This window comes from Triticum urartu, chromosome 5A (assembly GCF_056163025.1).
Source record: "Triticum urartu cultivar PI428250 chromosome 5A, HENAU_Tu73, whole genome shotgun sequence".
Classification (NCBI taxonomy): Eukaryota; Viridiplantae; Streptophyta; class Magnoliopsida; order Poales; family Poaceae; genus Triticum; species Triticum urartu.
In genome coordinates, this window is record NC_141877.1 from 286,143,614 (window position 1) to 286,159,828 (window position 16,215).

Consider the following 16,215-nt stretch of genomic DNA (forward strand, 5'->3'; position numbering starts at 1 on the left):
CTATCCTTCTAGGAGCGGCGGAGTGCAATGCTGACTGCCATTGCCTCCTCCAACCTACATGATACGACACCCTAGTCAACGGATCCGGACTGGTCAGAGCCCGATCCACTGCCTGCCATGGTGGAGAAGGTCGCAAACTGCCGGAGGTAAGCTCATGTGGCGGAGGGGAGTGAAGTGAAGTGACTTGGGTTTGGCCTGAAGAGAGGATGAAGACGAATATAAATGGGTCAGATGGGCCAACATGAGCCGGGTCACATCATAAATGGGGTCAGGTGGGCCAACATGAGCCGGGTTCGATGTGACGAACGTGTCCGAATGTTTCATATCCGTCCTATATTTGAGCTGGATATGGGAGATGTATATTCAGTCCGAGTGTTTGAGGACCATTTGAGAGACCAGTCTGCGTCCAAATTTCGTGTGCGGCTTGCCCGGGCATTTGAGACTCCACCAGTGCGGCCTGCCCGGGCATTTGAGACTCCACCGGTGCAGCTCCACCCCTTTCTCCCCCATCTATCCCCAACACCTCCTCTCCGTTCTCATCCTATGTTCGCCCCTGCGGCTAACCCTAGCCGCCAACTCGTGTTGCGGGCACTGAGGATGGGAGCGGGGCGGCCGCCTCACGGGGTGGAGCGGCTGGGGCGTCACCGCTTGGGTGCAGAAGCAGTGGCAGCGGTGGCGCTGTGCTGTGGCGGAGGAGAAGGATAGCGATGTGGTGGTTCGAGCCTGGAGAGTAGCGCTGTCCTATATTGAGGTGGACTCCGATGAGAAGCGCCTAAACAAGCTTGGTTACAAGGAAGAGCTCCGGAGGGAGATGGTACGTACATTATCATTTCCTTCATATATTTCTACCCTGCAAATCGGCTTTGTATTGCTCTGTATGTCATATTTGTGGCAAAGAGAATTAGGCACTTGCGGATTGCATCCACTTGTATTTTCTGATGAGATATGAGATCTGGTTACGTTGCGTGTTTTAGTAAAATTGTGGCAACAGTGGCTAGTTTCTTCGCCTGTAGAAGCTTGATGCGATTGTGCATGACCAGCTTGCGAATTGCGTTTTGTTTTGCCAATCGTATTTTTCTGGTTTCTCAAGAGATGGAGATCTTTTGTTGCATGTGCTGCAAACGCTGTTCAAGACGCTGGCCATCACTTTCTCCAAGATGACGATCTTCACTGGGATCACGTCTTTGTACGGTAGCATCCTCCAGTTCGTGAGGCCGGCCAGCCTCGTGCGGGGCTGGGTCATCGTCTCCTTCTTCACCTGGTTCATCGGTGTCGTCATGTTGGGGATTTCTCCTTCCCTGTAAGCACGCACCTTCCTAGAACTTGCCAGATTCAAGAATCAACCCTATCTGTGATTGAAATTTGGTGCTCTGTTTTCCGTTGCTTATAACATTCAGTTTGGTTTGGTCCATCTCAGTCAAAATGATGCCATTGATATACATAATTCTTGCAATTTAGTTCTGACTCTCGAGTGGCAATATATGTGCGACAATTACTGAATCTTGAATGTACTGTTTTCTTGTATTTGTGATGCATGAATGTGTCATATTAAGTGGAAAAGACTCATGGTTTCTGATCACGGCTGGTGTGCTCTGTTTTAAACTTTTTTTTATTTTTTGTTTGACAACAGACAACTGGTTCCCTATATTCCTGGGCAACTCATCTTGCTGCCCGGTCTGGGGTCAGCGTTGCTTGCTTGCTTTTCTCCCATAGCCCCATAGATGAGTGTCGACGCCGTCTTAGCCTTGGCTATCAGATGCGTCGACGTTGTCATCGCCTGTGCCGCGGACCAGTTAGTGGATGCTGATGCTTTGGCGAATCTGATGCGGCAGTAGTACCAAGTCTGCTCCAAGTCACGGGTGCAGTAACTACCCGTTTTTTCAATCTTCCTCCTCATGCTTGTGCGTTGGGATGCACCTTTTGCCTAACCGGTGACTTGAAACTTATTTGGGGATGGAAGTAGCAAACTGATGCAGATAGTTTCATAGTTTTGGCGTACTTAGTGTCAAATCTGGTTTGACTGCCTCAAATTTTAAAAGAGGCAACCACAGAGCTCTTCTTCTGTTTTTTTATTTAATATGTGTCTGATTGACCTGCTTGGTTGTGGCTTATACAACTTTCTATTCTCCATTAACCCTTTGATTTATGTATGTTGATCTTTCTCAGTTCTTTGAACCTCTAACTACTGAAGCTGAAAATGAGGGTCACGATTGTTTGTATGCAACAGTTCAGGGTACGTTTCATGACATGCTTGCATCTTGTTTGAAGCTTCCTATGTGCCTTGCTAACACAACTGAACATTGCTCCTTTTCACTTACAGTAGCAAAGTCCTGGTGCTGCATGAACCGTAACATTCAGGTTAGCAGGGAAAAAAAATCAGTGTTTGAGACCACATGGCAGGTTAAATGACGAGCTAAATATTCATCTTACATGTACTAAACCATCCTTATTGATTGCAAACATGTAAACTTTGCACTAGTGTTTTTATACATAATGGGGAAAGTGGGATCCCTTGTCTTCAGGTCATTAATTTTTACCTTGAATTGTTAAAGGAGAGGGGAATAAAAAAACCCAAAAGGTTCTCTAAATGCAGCTTCTTCAATACATTTTCTTGACAGTTGATGGACGGATCCAGTAGGCCTTGGTAGTGCTAAGCGTGTTTGAATCCACTATTGCTAAGCGTGTTTGAAACCACTATTGCTTGAGTCATTCTTCCGTTCTCTCATTGGTACGTGGGCCGTACCCCACATAACATTATGTTTCTTTGATAAATTTACTGATGTGCAGGTCGGACCATTCCGAGAATCAGACCTACCAATATGAGAGGTTAAATGCAAGAAACGAGAATAAGGTGAATACGCTGACAGCTGTTTCACGACTTCCTTTGATAGTTTTGTGGTATTTTTTCCCATTCACTCCTTGTGAAAATGAAATCTGTTATTTGAACTAAAATTCATATCCGCATCTACCATTATACTTATCATCGTGCAACATTATGGGGACAAATGCAAAAGTTGTTTCTGTTTTTCATCCATCTCTACGTTTTCTAAATAATATTTTTTTTCTTAGCATAAACAACAGAGAAGCCCTCTGCACTGAACAAAAAAATGTATTGAGTTAAAACCTATATCTGCCAAATACAAATAATTGTCACCAAATCATGTACGCTGCTTGGATTTTATTTACCGAGAAGATCGTCATTGTTGTGTATACACTTCGTCATTTTTTTCATTGATATTGGCTGCAAATGTTTGACATGAATTAAGATTTCTAATATGTATTCCATTGATGTTTTTTTTAACATTTTCAGGAAGTAGCTTTCTTTGATGACGAAGATACAAAACCCGCTGAATCCGTTGATGTCAAGGTGGCTAATAAACGGCAAATTGGTAACACGATAAGTGATAATAATTTTGCCTACTAACATTTCATCACTATATGTTTTAAAATAGTGACCAATCATAAAATGTAGTAGTAATTTACATTGTTGGATAGATAGGTACTATGAGGGTCGATAGGTATTACAGGTGGTGGTGGATGAAGGGGCAAGTATCACTAGAAATGGAGTTGCACATGAGAACTTTTTTCATAGATTTTGTTAAAGTTATTAAAATGTGTATGGTAAGACAAGATGGGGCTTTTGAACGACAATAGTGCTAGAGAATGGGTGGATCAAGAGAATGAAAGTGGAGGAAAAGTAAAGGTAGGGAGAAATATGACACTTTGTCTTCTTGTAGGAGGAGGATGGTTACCGATGCTGGACGACTACCAGGGAAGAAAGAAGCGGAATAGAGAGTTGTTATTGCTCATTATAATGACGACCTATTGTTAGACCATGCGTCGCTGCTCCCGCTAAACTGTGCTTCTCTTTTGACAGCAGAGAAGTCTCAAGGTGGAAGGTTGGGGCCGAGAAGCACTAAGTTCTGTGTTGGCTTATATACTGCTAGCTATCAAAGGTATTTTCATATTGGCTGCATTTTGGGGAGCCCGGACTGTCTAAACGGTTGAGGGAACTCACTGGGCGCCCTTTTGAGGTCTGAAAATGTCCATATGTGAGGGAGAAATGATCTTCGGCCTTGGAGACAACCTTAATAATTTGTTTGTTTCATTTATATGCATTGTAGCCCAACCTCTTGTTGTCTTTCTCCTCCACTGCCGCCCCTCCGCATCGCTGCCGCCTCCATCAGACTAATCGAGCGTGCCCTGGACGAGGGCCCCGAATCATGGGACGATAGCGCAGACCGCCGCAATGGCATGGCGGCGTAACCCCAGGGACAGGCGTGGCGCTATTGCGGCCAGCGAGTAGCGTTGCAAGGGCGCGGAGGCAATTGTGTAACCCCAGCGCAGGGCGTGGCGGCGTTGCATCGAAGATTCGTTCTTGATTTGATTTGGCGGTGTTGTCTTGGAGTGGCGAGGGGGGCTTTCGATTGGGGAGATGGGTCGAACTCCAATCTGGTGCGGTCGCATATGGCCACGTCCGAGTTTTCTTTCGTTTTGCTAGCCTAATCTCGGGTTGAAGGGAAGGGATGCGTTTCACTGACTGTAGATCGTGAAATGGTAGAGAGATAGACTGAGTCTGCTCAGTAACAACAAATAAACCAACTTCATGCACATTTTTGGTCAAGCAGTCTGACAGTTGAGTCGTCCATGGGTAACTGCATCTGATTTTTGTTGGAACTCTGGGTGAATTGCTTTTGCAGATTTGACAATTGAGATGCTAGAGAACACAAGAACCGGGTGCTATCAGCGACTGATGCCTGGCGAGCAGTTGAGGTAGCCAGGAACCATCCTTGAGAAAAGATTGGTGCTGGAATACAGTGGAAGGAGCCTCTGTCGCGGGGATGACGATCAGGTGACTGGTGTGGGAAATGACAGCTCTCAGTCAATGCAGGATGGCATGATAAAAGAAGTTGTTAGCACCGAGCCACCGACAGATGAGCAGATGGATTTCGTTATCCGGGTGATAGCACAGACGAGCAGATGGATTTCGTTATCCGGGTGATAGCAAGGAAGCTGAAGAGCATGATGGACAAGGGACAGACGGAAAAGAGTTGCAGGATGGACAAGGGATGAATGAAAAGGAGTAGGAGGAAGCAAGTTATAACAAATATGGATCTGGTGCATCAGAGAATAACATTGCTGGAACACATATTACTGCAAGCCTTACATCTTCTTTCAAAAAGGTAAAATTTATTAGAGAAGACCAATCTATTGGTTGACAAAGACGATCAAGCCCTTTCCCCTTCTAAAGGAGGTGGTATATTACTGGAAGTCTGTGAATCCCCTTCTAAGCGGGTAAATTAGTGGAAGACTATGTATCATGGGTACATACCTGACATGTCTGGGTCATCTTATTTAAATGTAGGACACAAAATTAACCTAGGAACTAACCTTGTTCCAGCACATCTATATTACTACTACTCAGTATCTAACCTTTTGTGTGTGGGAAAACTCAGGATGTAAACTGATACTTCGTATGAAGGTAAAATATTTGTGCACTGAATGAACTGAGAATAGAGGTGATATTATTTTTTGTAAAAATCTAAGTTTTTCGATGACTTCTCCCAAAGACACCGCAGCCATCTTAATAGGAAAACTTGATCAGACTTACCCAGAGTATGCTATTCTCTCTCTAACAATAATTAATTTTTGTAAGGAGACATTACCGGGATGTAAGGAGACTTGCCCATGGTATGTTTTCTCTCTCTAACAATAATTATCTTGTGTACTACTTAGATAACTTGTTAAATGTTTTGTACTGCTCGATCACACATATCATATTTATGTGGTAAGAAAGGAATTGTTAGCTGAAACAAATAATGTTGTGTGTTGGTGTCATGTAGGTGACGGCAATGGATGTCATGTAGAAACTACATATTGTGTGTTGGATATTTGTTTTCTGAATTTAACTCTTTGTTGATAACTTCTCTTTTTATTTGTGAAGAATTTCTTCACATCCTGTATCATGAGCAAATTATTTTGAGATATATAAATATATTTTCTAGACGTGGAATATATTTCAAGATCTATGATAGAAACTGCTAGAGCATCTTTGACAATTGGATTTTTTCAGTTACTCTTTTTACGGGTTTTGTAAGCTCTGTTGATAGTGATGGTGAGTTAGGCTCATTCGGAGGTAAATACAGAAAACTGAGATAAGATACTATCACTTGCTTTTATGGGTATTGGTTAGGGTTATGGTTTTTATGTGACTGATTAGGAGGGTGCAAATTGGGACAACTTGCTTTCAACCATCTGAATGTTGTGATACATGACTGTGAAAGGATTGGATACACCACATACATCAGGTAAACAACATGTACCTATCTGATTACCACATACATCAGGTAAACAACATGTACCTATCTGATTTCACACTTGCACACATGCCATACGCTATTGTCCCATTTTAAAAATATGTTTCTTCACAACCTGGTTGACACCAATGCGCTCAAGTCACTTTATTTAGTCGAAACACAACTGAAGAGAAGAACATGATTTTTCCATAAGTACAACCCCAAGCATGTATATTAATGACTGGCGTTATTGAAATTATTTACATAGAAGATGGGCAACTATCTTATAATCAGTATCTAATTTTCTTGATTTATAATTTATCTTATTAATCTCTGTGGTCGAGCTTCTAGTCCCCCCCCCCCCCCCCCCCCCCTCTTTCTCCGGATGAAAGTCTTGCCTTTTGGTAGGACGACGGAGGCGCTCTCGCGTCTCGGTCCTCCCTCGAGGCGCCGTTCAAGGGGTGGTTGGGGGCTGTGGTCCTGGTGCGTGCTGGTGGGTGGCGGCGGCGGTGCTCGGCTCCTCCCCTCATTCCCGGTGTTGGTGGTGGCGTGTTGGTCCTTTCACAACTTTCAGCAGCTCCTCGCCTTGTTTGCTGATTGGTTGCCGGTGGTGGGGGTCCGCCTGTTGGAACGGTCTGGACGAAGGGGAGATAGTTGTCTTCCCTCCGGCAGTGGCCCGAGGCGGCGGGTGGCAGAGTCGATGTTTTCGTTCAAGCTGTCTGGATCTTCACATCCACGCCAATTGATGTCGTCAGGTGGCTTCGGCCCTGCTGTTCTGGCTGGGCGAGACCTCCGGCAGCTTGATCGCAATTTCTCCTGGTGCTTTGTTCGTGCTGCCCCTGGGCGTAGTGAATTTGGCTTGTAATTTTTCAGTTTTTGGCAAGTCTTTGCCTTTGTAATCAGCACCATAGTATCCTAGCTGGTTGATGACTTTATTAACTTGAAGTCGGACCTCCGTGCCTTTTCTCTACAAAAAAATTCCCTCACATTCCATTCTTAAGTAATAATAAATTTCTTGAGGTCATCACTCAGTTGCAGAAAGGCATTGAGCTTCTGCAGGTGTGGGTTTTACACCTTGTCAGCAGTACTTTTAGTATGGTTCTGCATTACTTGACTACATTTTTTTACAAAACCACCTGTTTAATTTAGCATTAGTAAGGTAACCATGTATTCCTGGCGGGCAAAGATCAGCCATTTGATAAATGTGTAGTAGTGCTTGATTGAATGTAGAGCATGCGTACTCACGGATTTGTCTTTTTCTTGTGTTACCTAGGATAATGATAGGCTTCTCCTTCAACAAAGTGTGACTAATTTTCTTTTGTCTAATCTAAATAGGAGGGAATTTAACCATTATTCAAGCAATTCTTGGTAAGGTGAACACTTGGTATACAATTCTATTTGCTTGTCAACATGCACCATATTTGAGGACATATTTGATAGTATTCCAATATGGTCGAAACTGTGTTACTTCTAAGAATTGAATAGTTTTAGTTGAAATACTATGTAAACATTGAATAACAATGTTGGACAGGACCATCTACTTATTCGAAAGTATGTCTTTTGTGGCTTAAGCATAATATGCCAAAATTCACCGAGTTTTATACAACAATACGGGTATATATATGCGACTAGAACAAAAATTAAAAGGCCTATAGCAACGCCCGGGCATTCTACTAGTACTTATTAGTAACCGTCTACGATGAGTTTGACAGGATAAACAGAGATAACAAATTAATATGAGCGAACGGAAACAGAGATATGTACAGTCTGCTTACTTTAGTCCTTCTTCTTCTTCTTATTGTTGGATGGCCCCATGACATCGTCTTGGTGAGGATGCTTCTTGCCGCTGACGGTTGGCTTTTCATCACCGTCGTCGTCGTCATCATCGTTGTTGTCGTCGTCCTCCTCCTCCTTGTTCGACCATTCCTCCTCCTCATCATCGTCGTCCTCTTCTCTGTCCTCCGACGGCTCCTCGTCCGTCTGGTTGTCGTCTGACGACTCCGGAGGCGGCGTCCCTTGCATGATCTGGATATAATCGAGGTCTGGGCTTGACGCCGGACTCATGGAAGACGAGCGGGATGATTCCAATGTTGACCTATCATCGGGCGCCAGACTGCTGGTGTAGGATCGAAAGCATGTCTAGAGAGGGGGTGATTAGACTACTTGATCAAATAAAAATCTAGCCTTTTCCCAATTTTAAGTCTTGGCAGATTTTAGCAACTTATCACAAGTCAAGCAATCAACCTACACATGCAATTCTAAGAGTATAGCAGCGGAATGTAAATCATTGCATATGAAGGTAAAGGGGAGGAGTTTGGAGGGAGCAAATGCAGTGTAGGCACGGAGATTTTTGGCATGGTTCCGATAGATGGTGCTATCGTACATCCACGTTGATGGAGACTTCAACCCACGAAGGGTCACGGCTGCGCGAGTCCACGAAGAGCTCCACCCACGAAGGGTCCACGAAGAAGCAACCTGTTGTATCCCACCATGGCCATCACCCACGAAGGACTTGCCTCATTTGGGTATATCTTCATGAAGTAGGCGATCTCCTTACCCTTACAAACTCCTTGGTTCAACTCCACAATCTTGACGGAGCCTCCCAAGTGACACCTAACCAATCCAGGAGACACCACTCTCCAAAAGGTAATAGATAGTGTGTTGATGATGAATTCCTTGTTCTTTTGCTTCAAATGATAGTCTCCCCAACACTCAACTCTCTCTCACAGATTTGGATTTGGTGGAAAGATGATTTGAGTGGAAAGCAACTTGGGGAAGGCTAGAGATCAAGATTCTTGTGGTTGGATTGGAATATCTTGGTCTCAACACATGAGTACGTGGTTCTCTCACAGAAAATCAATGTTGGAAGTGTAGGCACGTTCTGATGGCTCTCTCCACGAATGGAGGATGGGTGGAGGGGTATATATAGCCTTCACACAAAATCTATCCGTTACACACTATTTACCAAATTCGGTGGGACCGAATACTGAAACTCGGTGAGACCGATTTAGTTCAAAATGTGAACGTTAGGCTTTTCGGTGGGACTGACATGTCAACTCTGTGGGACCGATTGTGTTAGGGTTAGGGCATAACGTAATCTCGGTGAGACCTATCACATGAACTCCGTGAGACCGATTTCTGTAATAGGCAAACAGAGAGTTGGTCAGGCAAACTCGATGGGACCGATCGCTCATTTTGGTGAGACCGAAACATTACGAAAAGGAAACAGAGAGTTTGCATTGCAAACTCGGTGGGACCGATCGCTCATCTCGGTTAGATCGAAACGTTACGAAGGGACACAGAGAGTTTGCAATCCCATCTCGGTGAGACCGAGATCCCTATCGCTGAGACCGGACTGATTAGGGTTTCTAGCTATGGCTATGTCAAATGAACTCGGTGGCGCCGGATAGATCAAATCGGTGGGGCCGAGTTTGACTTTTGGTTTGGGACATATGTGGATATGAGAAAGTGGTTGAGGGCTTTTGGAGCATATCACTAAGCATTTTAAGCAAGCAAGCCATTAAGCAACACCTCATCCCCTTTTAATAGTATTGGCTTTTCCTATGGACTCAATGTGATCTTGGATCACTAAAATGAAAATGTAGAGTCTTGAGCTTCAGCCAATATGTGTCCTTAGCATTTTGAGGGGTCCACATCTCTAGTCCATGCCATGCCAGTCAGTGAACTTTCTGAAATGATTATCTTGAAAGAATATTAGTCCAATGAGCTATATGTTGTTAAGAATTACCAAAACCACCCAGGGATTAGTTGCACTTTCAATCTCCTTTTTGGTAATTGATGACAATATATAGATCAAAGCTTCGACAAATGATAATAAGAATGAAATATATCGTCGCTTTGAGAAGTATGTGATAAGCAAGAGCTCCCCCTAAATTTGTGCATTATTTAGAATTTGCTTTTGAATGCAAATGCACAATCGATTAGGATCATGAGTTACTCTTCCCTGTCACATACATCTTGGTGGAGCGCTCAAAATGATAGTATATGAAATATGCACTCATCACCAAGGCGAGATGTGAATGATCATACATGAGAGATAGATAATATCATCATCCAAACACAAGAATTAATGTATGATATGATCAAACACATGACCAGACAAGTATCTCACACACACATAAAGTATCATCCAAGCAAATAAGTAGCAAAAGAGATAGCAAAAAGAATCAAAGCTCTCTCTCTCTCTCTCTCTTGAAGCCTATGATCTATACACTTTCTCCCCCTTTGACAACAAGTTACCAAAAAGCTTGAAAATGCATAGTGCTATGCGGCTCTCTAAGCTTGATCTTTGGGAGGCGGTGTGGAGAGGACTCCGGCAACAAATGCACCTGTAGAGGTAGTAGGAGCTAGTGGAGTTGCAACCGGAGGGGCAACTGAAGTTGTGGCTGCAGGTGCAGAAGTAGTAGCTCTAGTGTCTATCACTGGCACTGCTGCAGATCTCTGTGCCCTAGGCACTCTCTGAAAAGCTTCAGTGATAGCTTTCCCTTTCCTCTCTTCAACTTCATCCTAGAGCTACTCAACAGTTGTTTGCATTTCTGTGACCTTCAAATCTAGATCATAAAACTTTGTTTCAATGATCCTTTCAGGACTCTCTTGATTATGAGTCAGGGTGGCAAATCCTTTCTCAATCCTCAAAGTGGCTTGAATAAGATATCCAGATTGATCTTGTTTTGACTTGAGAAAAACTTGTGAAGCCTCTTCAGCACTTGGCATCTTGGCTGCCTTCTCTACTCTTTCCTTCTCCCTCTTCTCTTGAGCCTCCGATGATGTAGGATCTTCATCATCCATGACAACTATGTTGTCCTCACGATCAGGCCTCAAGGGAAGGTGCTCTTTGTCCAAGAGATACATGCCTTTGCCCATCCTGGAGTTAATGAGCATCTCAATGTGTGGAGCATACCCACATGATCTCTTTTGGTCGGCAGCTGTCCTCTTGATTGTCTCTACAATTAGTGTCATCACCTTAAACTTTTCTAGCACATCAAACATATGCAGGAAATTTATGGAATGTCCTCTTATCATTTTGTGATCACCATACATGGGAAACAATGTGTGCCTGAGGATGGTATTGATTGTAGGCAAACCTGACATGAGATAATAGACAGAGCCAAACTTGTGATGTTCCAAAGCTGCATCTGGAATCTCCTTGTACATATGTGCCATGGAGTTATGTCCCTTCCTTGGCTTGGCATACACATCAGTGTCATCCTCATGCTCTTTAGGGGCATTGATCAGCTTGGCCCACTCAGCAACTGTTGACCGATACCTTGTACCTTCAGACATCCAAACAATCCTTCCATCTAGGTAGAAGTGAGTTGTTGAATAAAACTACATAATGAGCTCATCATTCCACTTGGTCAATTTCTGGCCCACAAAGGTGTCTACTCCATTAAGTCCGAAACTTTCATGCACTCCAGGGAAGTGGTATTCATTGTTGTCGATGTACTTTCAATCAACCCACTTCATGTCACACACTATGGGTTTCTTATCCAAAAGGACCGTCTCATAGAAGTCTTGTTGTTCCTTAGTGTGCAACCTGTAATCTACAACAATTCTTCTTCTTGAGGCATAAGGATTTGACTGTCTCCACAGTCCGAGACCTGCATCCTTCCTTATCTTCATGTTTTCAGCCATTAGATGTGTATCATTGTGATCATGGATCTTGGGCTTTAACTTTCTGAGCACTTGGGCTCCATCTTCTTCTTCTACTTTAGGCACTGGGGCCTTATTCTTCTCTGCAGCTAGTATATTTCTGGTGGATCTCTTGGATGCAGACTTGGTGGCTGGAGCAGTAGCTTTGGGGGCAGTCTTGGGCTTTGATGGAGCACCCCCAGACTTGATGGCATCCCCCATCAGCTTCTGAGCTTTAGGTGCTGGTGCAACATCCTCTTCTTCCTCTTCCTCATCTGATTGAATCATCATTGAGGGCTTTCCAATAAATCTTGCCATAGTTTTCTTGGCCCTTTCCTTACTCTTCTTGCCTTCACCAACAGCCTCTTCTTCAGTTGTTTTGGAGGCTTCAAGAGTTGAGGCTCTGGCCTTTGACATGGGCGCTCTCTTGGCAGGAGCCTTCTTGTGCATACCAGGCTCTGTTGAAGCTGTTGTGCCAAATTCCTTCTTGACAACCTTCTTCTTAGAGCTGACCTCCTCCTCAGCAGCAACATAGTCTTCATCCTCTGAGTCTGAGTTTCTCTTTCTCCTTGTCCTTGTAGCTTCCTTGTGAAAGTTGCTTGGGGTGCTTCTGCTACCCTCATCATAGCTGTCAGAGGGACTAGTGCCCTCACTCATGTTAACTTGCTCCTCAGACTTGTTCTGGCTGTTACTCTGATCAGACATTTCTGACACTGCAAACTGAAAGATGACCCTGTGAATAGATGTAGATGAGATAGAGTGGATGAGCATCACGAAGTGCAGAGATTTTGCAAAACAATTGAGTCAAAAACTTAGTTTTAGTTTTCCACAGAAAGCATTTCGGAGCTACCGATTTGTTAAACTCGGTGCCACCGAAGCAATATTGGAGTCTGAACTAGTGAGATCGGTCAGACCGAGACATAGTTCGGTGAGTCCAAGATTGCTAGGGTTTCACTGAGAGTTGAACTTAGTCACACCGATTTGCAAGTTTCGGTCAAACCGAAAGTTACAAGTGCAATGGCCTAAGCCAAATCGGTGAGACTGATTTCTATAATTCGGTCAGTCCATATGAGTTCGTTGGAAACCTACCCTAAATTTTCAATTCAAAACTAATCTAAAGGGAGTTTTGCTGGATAGGATAATCTCAAACTTGGTAAGAATCATGGCATTGACTTTGTGCTAAGAATCGGAGGTAAAGATTGCACAAAGGATCGAACTCATACCCTAACTTGGCGATGAGCTCACTACGGCGGCAACACGGTGAAGATTCCCGTTGACGGCGGCGGAGACCAGTGGCGGGAGGTCGCCGGTGATGAGGAGATGATCCGGAGACCCGAGTCGGCAGAGCGGGACACGCGCGGGCGAAAGGTTTCGGAGGAATTTCCAAAATTTGACCCGTAGGTATATATATCCTGACCCTGTCAGTGTGACCGAGTGGAACAACTCGGTGGCACCGAGATGCAGAATTGCAAGTGGTTACTGCAACTCGGTGTGACCGAACGGTTCTAATCGGTTGCACCGAGATTGAAAACCTAGATCAACTCAATGAACTCGGTATGACCGAAAGGGATGAATCGATCAGACCGAAATACACAGAGAGGTTTTGGAAGTCTAAGTCTATGACGAATCGGTGACTCCGAGTGCTCCTCACTCAGAGAGTTCGAATCTGACTTGATCAAACTTTGTGATGTAGCATGAATAGAGTTTGAGACGAGAAAATCATAGATAGCTAGAGGAAGTTCTTAGGCATTCTTGTCCATCCATTTGGCAAAATAAAAACCCAAACAATCAAAAAAACAAATGGATGTCCTTGAATGAGAAAAATATGCAATCAACATGCTCACACAATAAGATAGCAAATGAAATATGTGGCAAAGCTTGCACAAACACTCTAGCATCTATCAAGCAATTGGCGATGACTAGGTCATCTATATATGAGTATATTGATTGAGGAGTCAAATGAGAAAATTTGATCGTAGGTCATACTCATCGTTTAAGCACAAGTGGGGTTACCACTTTTACATAAAGCACTGTTGTGTTCACATAATTAGAGTTGCTTTATCTCAATTCTTAGAGTAAAGCTCCCCCTAGATGTGATATCCCCCTTAAGAGGGATGAACTAACCTTGGGTTTTGTCGATGATGACTTCATGTAGATGTTGAAGATGTGGATGCTCAATGTTTATGTAGATCACTTGGAGCAATCCATTGGAGTGAGTTGCACTTCAATACCTACATGGGTTAGTCCCAGAAGGAACAAACAAGGATATCCATAGACATAGAGTGAAGTACACACAAGATGATGTCCATGAAAGCATTAGATTACCTTGTCCCTTGTCTTACCAACAAGAGGGTTTGTGACTCCTTGAACTAATGCAAGATGTGGAAGTTGTTTGCACTTGTTCTCGCCAAAATAATATGAGTGAAGTATATTAGTGGAGTCACCCTCAAGAACTCTCTAGTTCTTCTTCTTCGGGATCCACATCAACTTGATGGGAATCCTTGGAGTTGTAGTCGTACTTGATGAAGTAGAAATTGATGTAGTCTTGGGAACCCACTTTACCAAGGCCTTGGGAGCTTCTTTAAATGCATCAATCTCCTCTTGAAGCTTGTTCTTGCATTTTTGCTTGTGGTTTTGTGGTGGAAGATCATCTTCAGCTTGTGTCCCTTTGAAGGAAGTAGGATCATACTTCTCTTGTTGAGGAACAAACTTTGTCTTGGGGTATTGATCTTCTTCCCACTCAACTCCATTGGCATTGAACTTTCATTCAAAACCAATACCTTGATTCTTCCGGTGCCTTCCTTGCTTGCATACAATTTCCTCAAATTGCTTACTTCCGGCAAGGCTCTTGTAAACACCTTTCTCTATAATTCCCTTCAATAAGCTATTTTCTTGCTCAAGTGTAACTTGGCTAAAAAATAATTAGTGGAATCAAGAGAACTACTAGAAGCAAGAACATTGGATTTAGCATGATTATTGTTACTACTAGAATAAGAATCTTTCTTACTCTTGTTACTAGATTTTACTTGTGGCATGTAAGTAAACAAGAGCAAATGCTTGGCAATGTAAGAAGAACTTTTCTTACGAAGATCATCATTGATTGCTTTTAAGAACCCATGCTCTTGCTCTAGGTTGAGCTTTTCAAACCGTAGCTTCTCATGAGTCTTTAAAAGCTCTCGATGATCTTCTAAGGTAGTTTCATGAGCTAACTTAAGAGTGTTTAGTTCTTTAGTTAGACGCTCAATATCCTTCTTATGATCGTCATTCGTTTTATCTTGATTAGCATGATTAATAGCAAGTTCATCATAGTTTTCATCACTAAAGTTGTCAACACGTAAATCATCATCACCTAGCAAATCATCTTCATCACTATTGAAATCAACATACTCGGGGTGTGATACCTTTGGGCCTTTAGCCATGAAGAATCTTCCAATTCCTTCATTTGGTGAGTCAAATATGTCATAGGAGTTGGTTGACACAAGTGCTAGACTCACAACACCTTCATATTGAGTATATTCGGAGTCAGAGTGATAACTTCTCTCGGAGTGGTGGTCGGAGTCAGAACCGGATACCCATTCACCAACATGAGCTTGATGTCTTCACTTTGTATAGCTCCTTGATGACTTGTCCTTCCTTTCCGAATCCTTTCTTCTGCGAGAGCTTCTTCATTCATAACGATCATCTCTACTCCTTCTCTCTCTTGGAGGTGATTCTTCTCTTCTACTTCTCCTTTTAGGTGAGTCTTCTCTTCTTTTGTAGGGAGCCGTACACTCATTGGAGTAGTGTCCGGGTCTTCCATAATTGTAGCAATTACGCTCACGGCTAGAAGATCTTTTATCATTGTAGGACCTTGACTTGGAACTTATTTCCTTGCTTATACTCTTGTAGAACTTGTTGAAGTTTTTCACCATTAGGCTCAATTCCTCATTAAAAACTTGTTTCTCACTTGATGATGTAGGAGTATCACATGAGGCTTTGTAAGTACCACTAGACTCGTTGTGAAGCTCTTCTTATCCTTGAGTGACATCTCATGAGCAACAATTCTACCAATGAATTCCATTGGCTTGGGATCTTTGTAATTGGGCATCATTTGGATTAATGTGCACACAGTGTCATATTTTCCATCCAAGGCTCTGAGGATCTTCTTGATGATGAATCTGTCAGTCATCTTTTCACTTCCTAAGTCGGCAATCTCATTTGTGATGAGAGCAAGCCTAGAGTACATTTCAGCGACACCTTCACCGTCCTTCATTTTGAACTTATCAAG

At 43.2% G+C, this 16,215-nt stretch overlaps 1 protein-coding gene across 12 annotated transcripts; it reads left to right on the forward strand.

Annotated features, from left to right (window-relative positions):
* The first annotated feature begins 416 nt into the window (after window positions 1–416).
* Window positions 417–7,323, forward strand: LOC125508448 (uncharacterized). 12 transcript variants are annotated; one of them, XR_015604519.1, is made up of 7 exons: window positions 417–814; window positions 1,134–1,300; window positions 2,167–2,233; window positions 2,321–2,432; window positions 2,788–2,851; window positions 3,311–3,367; window positions 3,738–7,323. XR_015604519.1 is itself a non-coding variant. In XM_048673161.2 (5 exons), exons 1-5 carry the CDS (start codon window positions 812–814, stop codon window positions 3,830–3,832), a joined length of 408 nt encoding a protein of 135 aa, XP_048529118.1. In that variant the 5' UTR covers window positions 425–811; the 3' UTR covers window positions 3,833–7,323. The 12 variants fall into 12 exon arrangements, 1 of the variants encoding a protein (XP_048529118.1); XR_015604518.1 differs by having other exon boundaries at window positions 418–814; window positions 2,321–2,400; XR_015604522.1 differs by having other exon boundaries at window positions 418–814; window positions 2,321–2,358.
* The last annotated feature ends 8,892 nt before the right edge of the window (window positions 7,324–16,215 follow it).

Coding starts and splice junctions, on each gene's coding strand:
- LOC125508448 (XM_048673161.2), top strand. Junction 1,301..2,787: donor TTGGGGATTTCTCCTTCCCT/GTAAGCACGCAC, acceptor ACTGATGTGCAG/GTCGGACCATTCCGAGAATC. Junction 3,390..3,737: donor GGCTAATAAACGGCAAATTG/GTAACACGATAA, acceptor GTCTTCTTGTAG/GAGGAGGATGGTTACCGATG.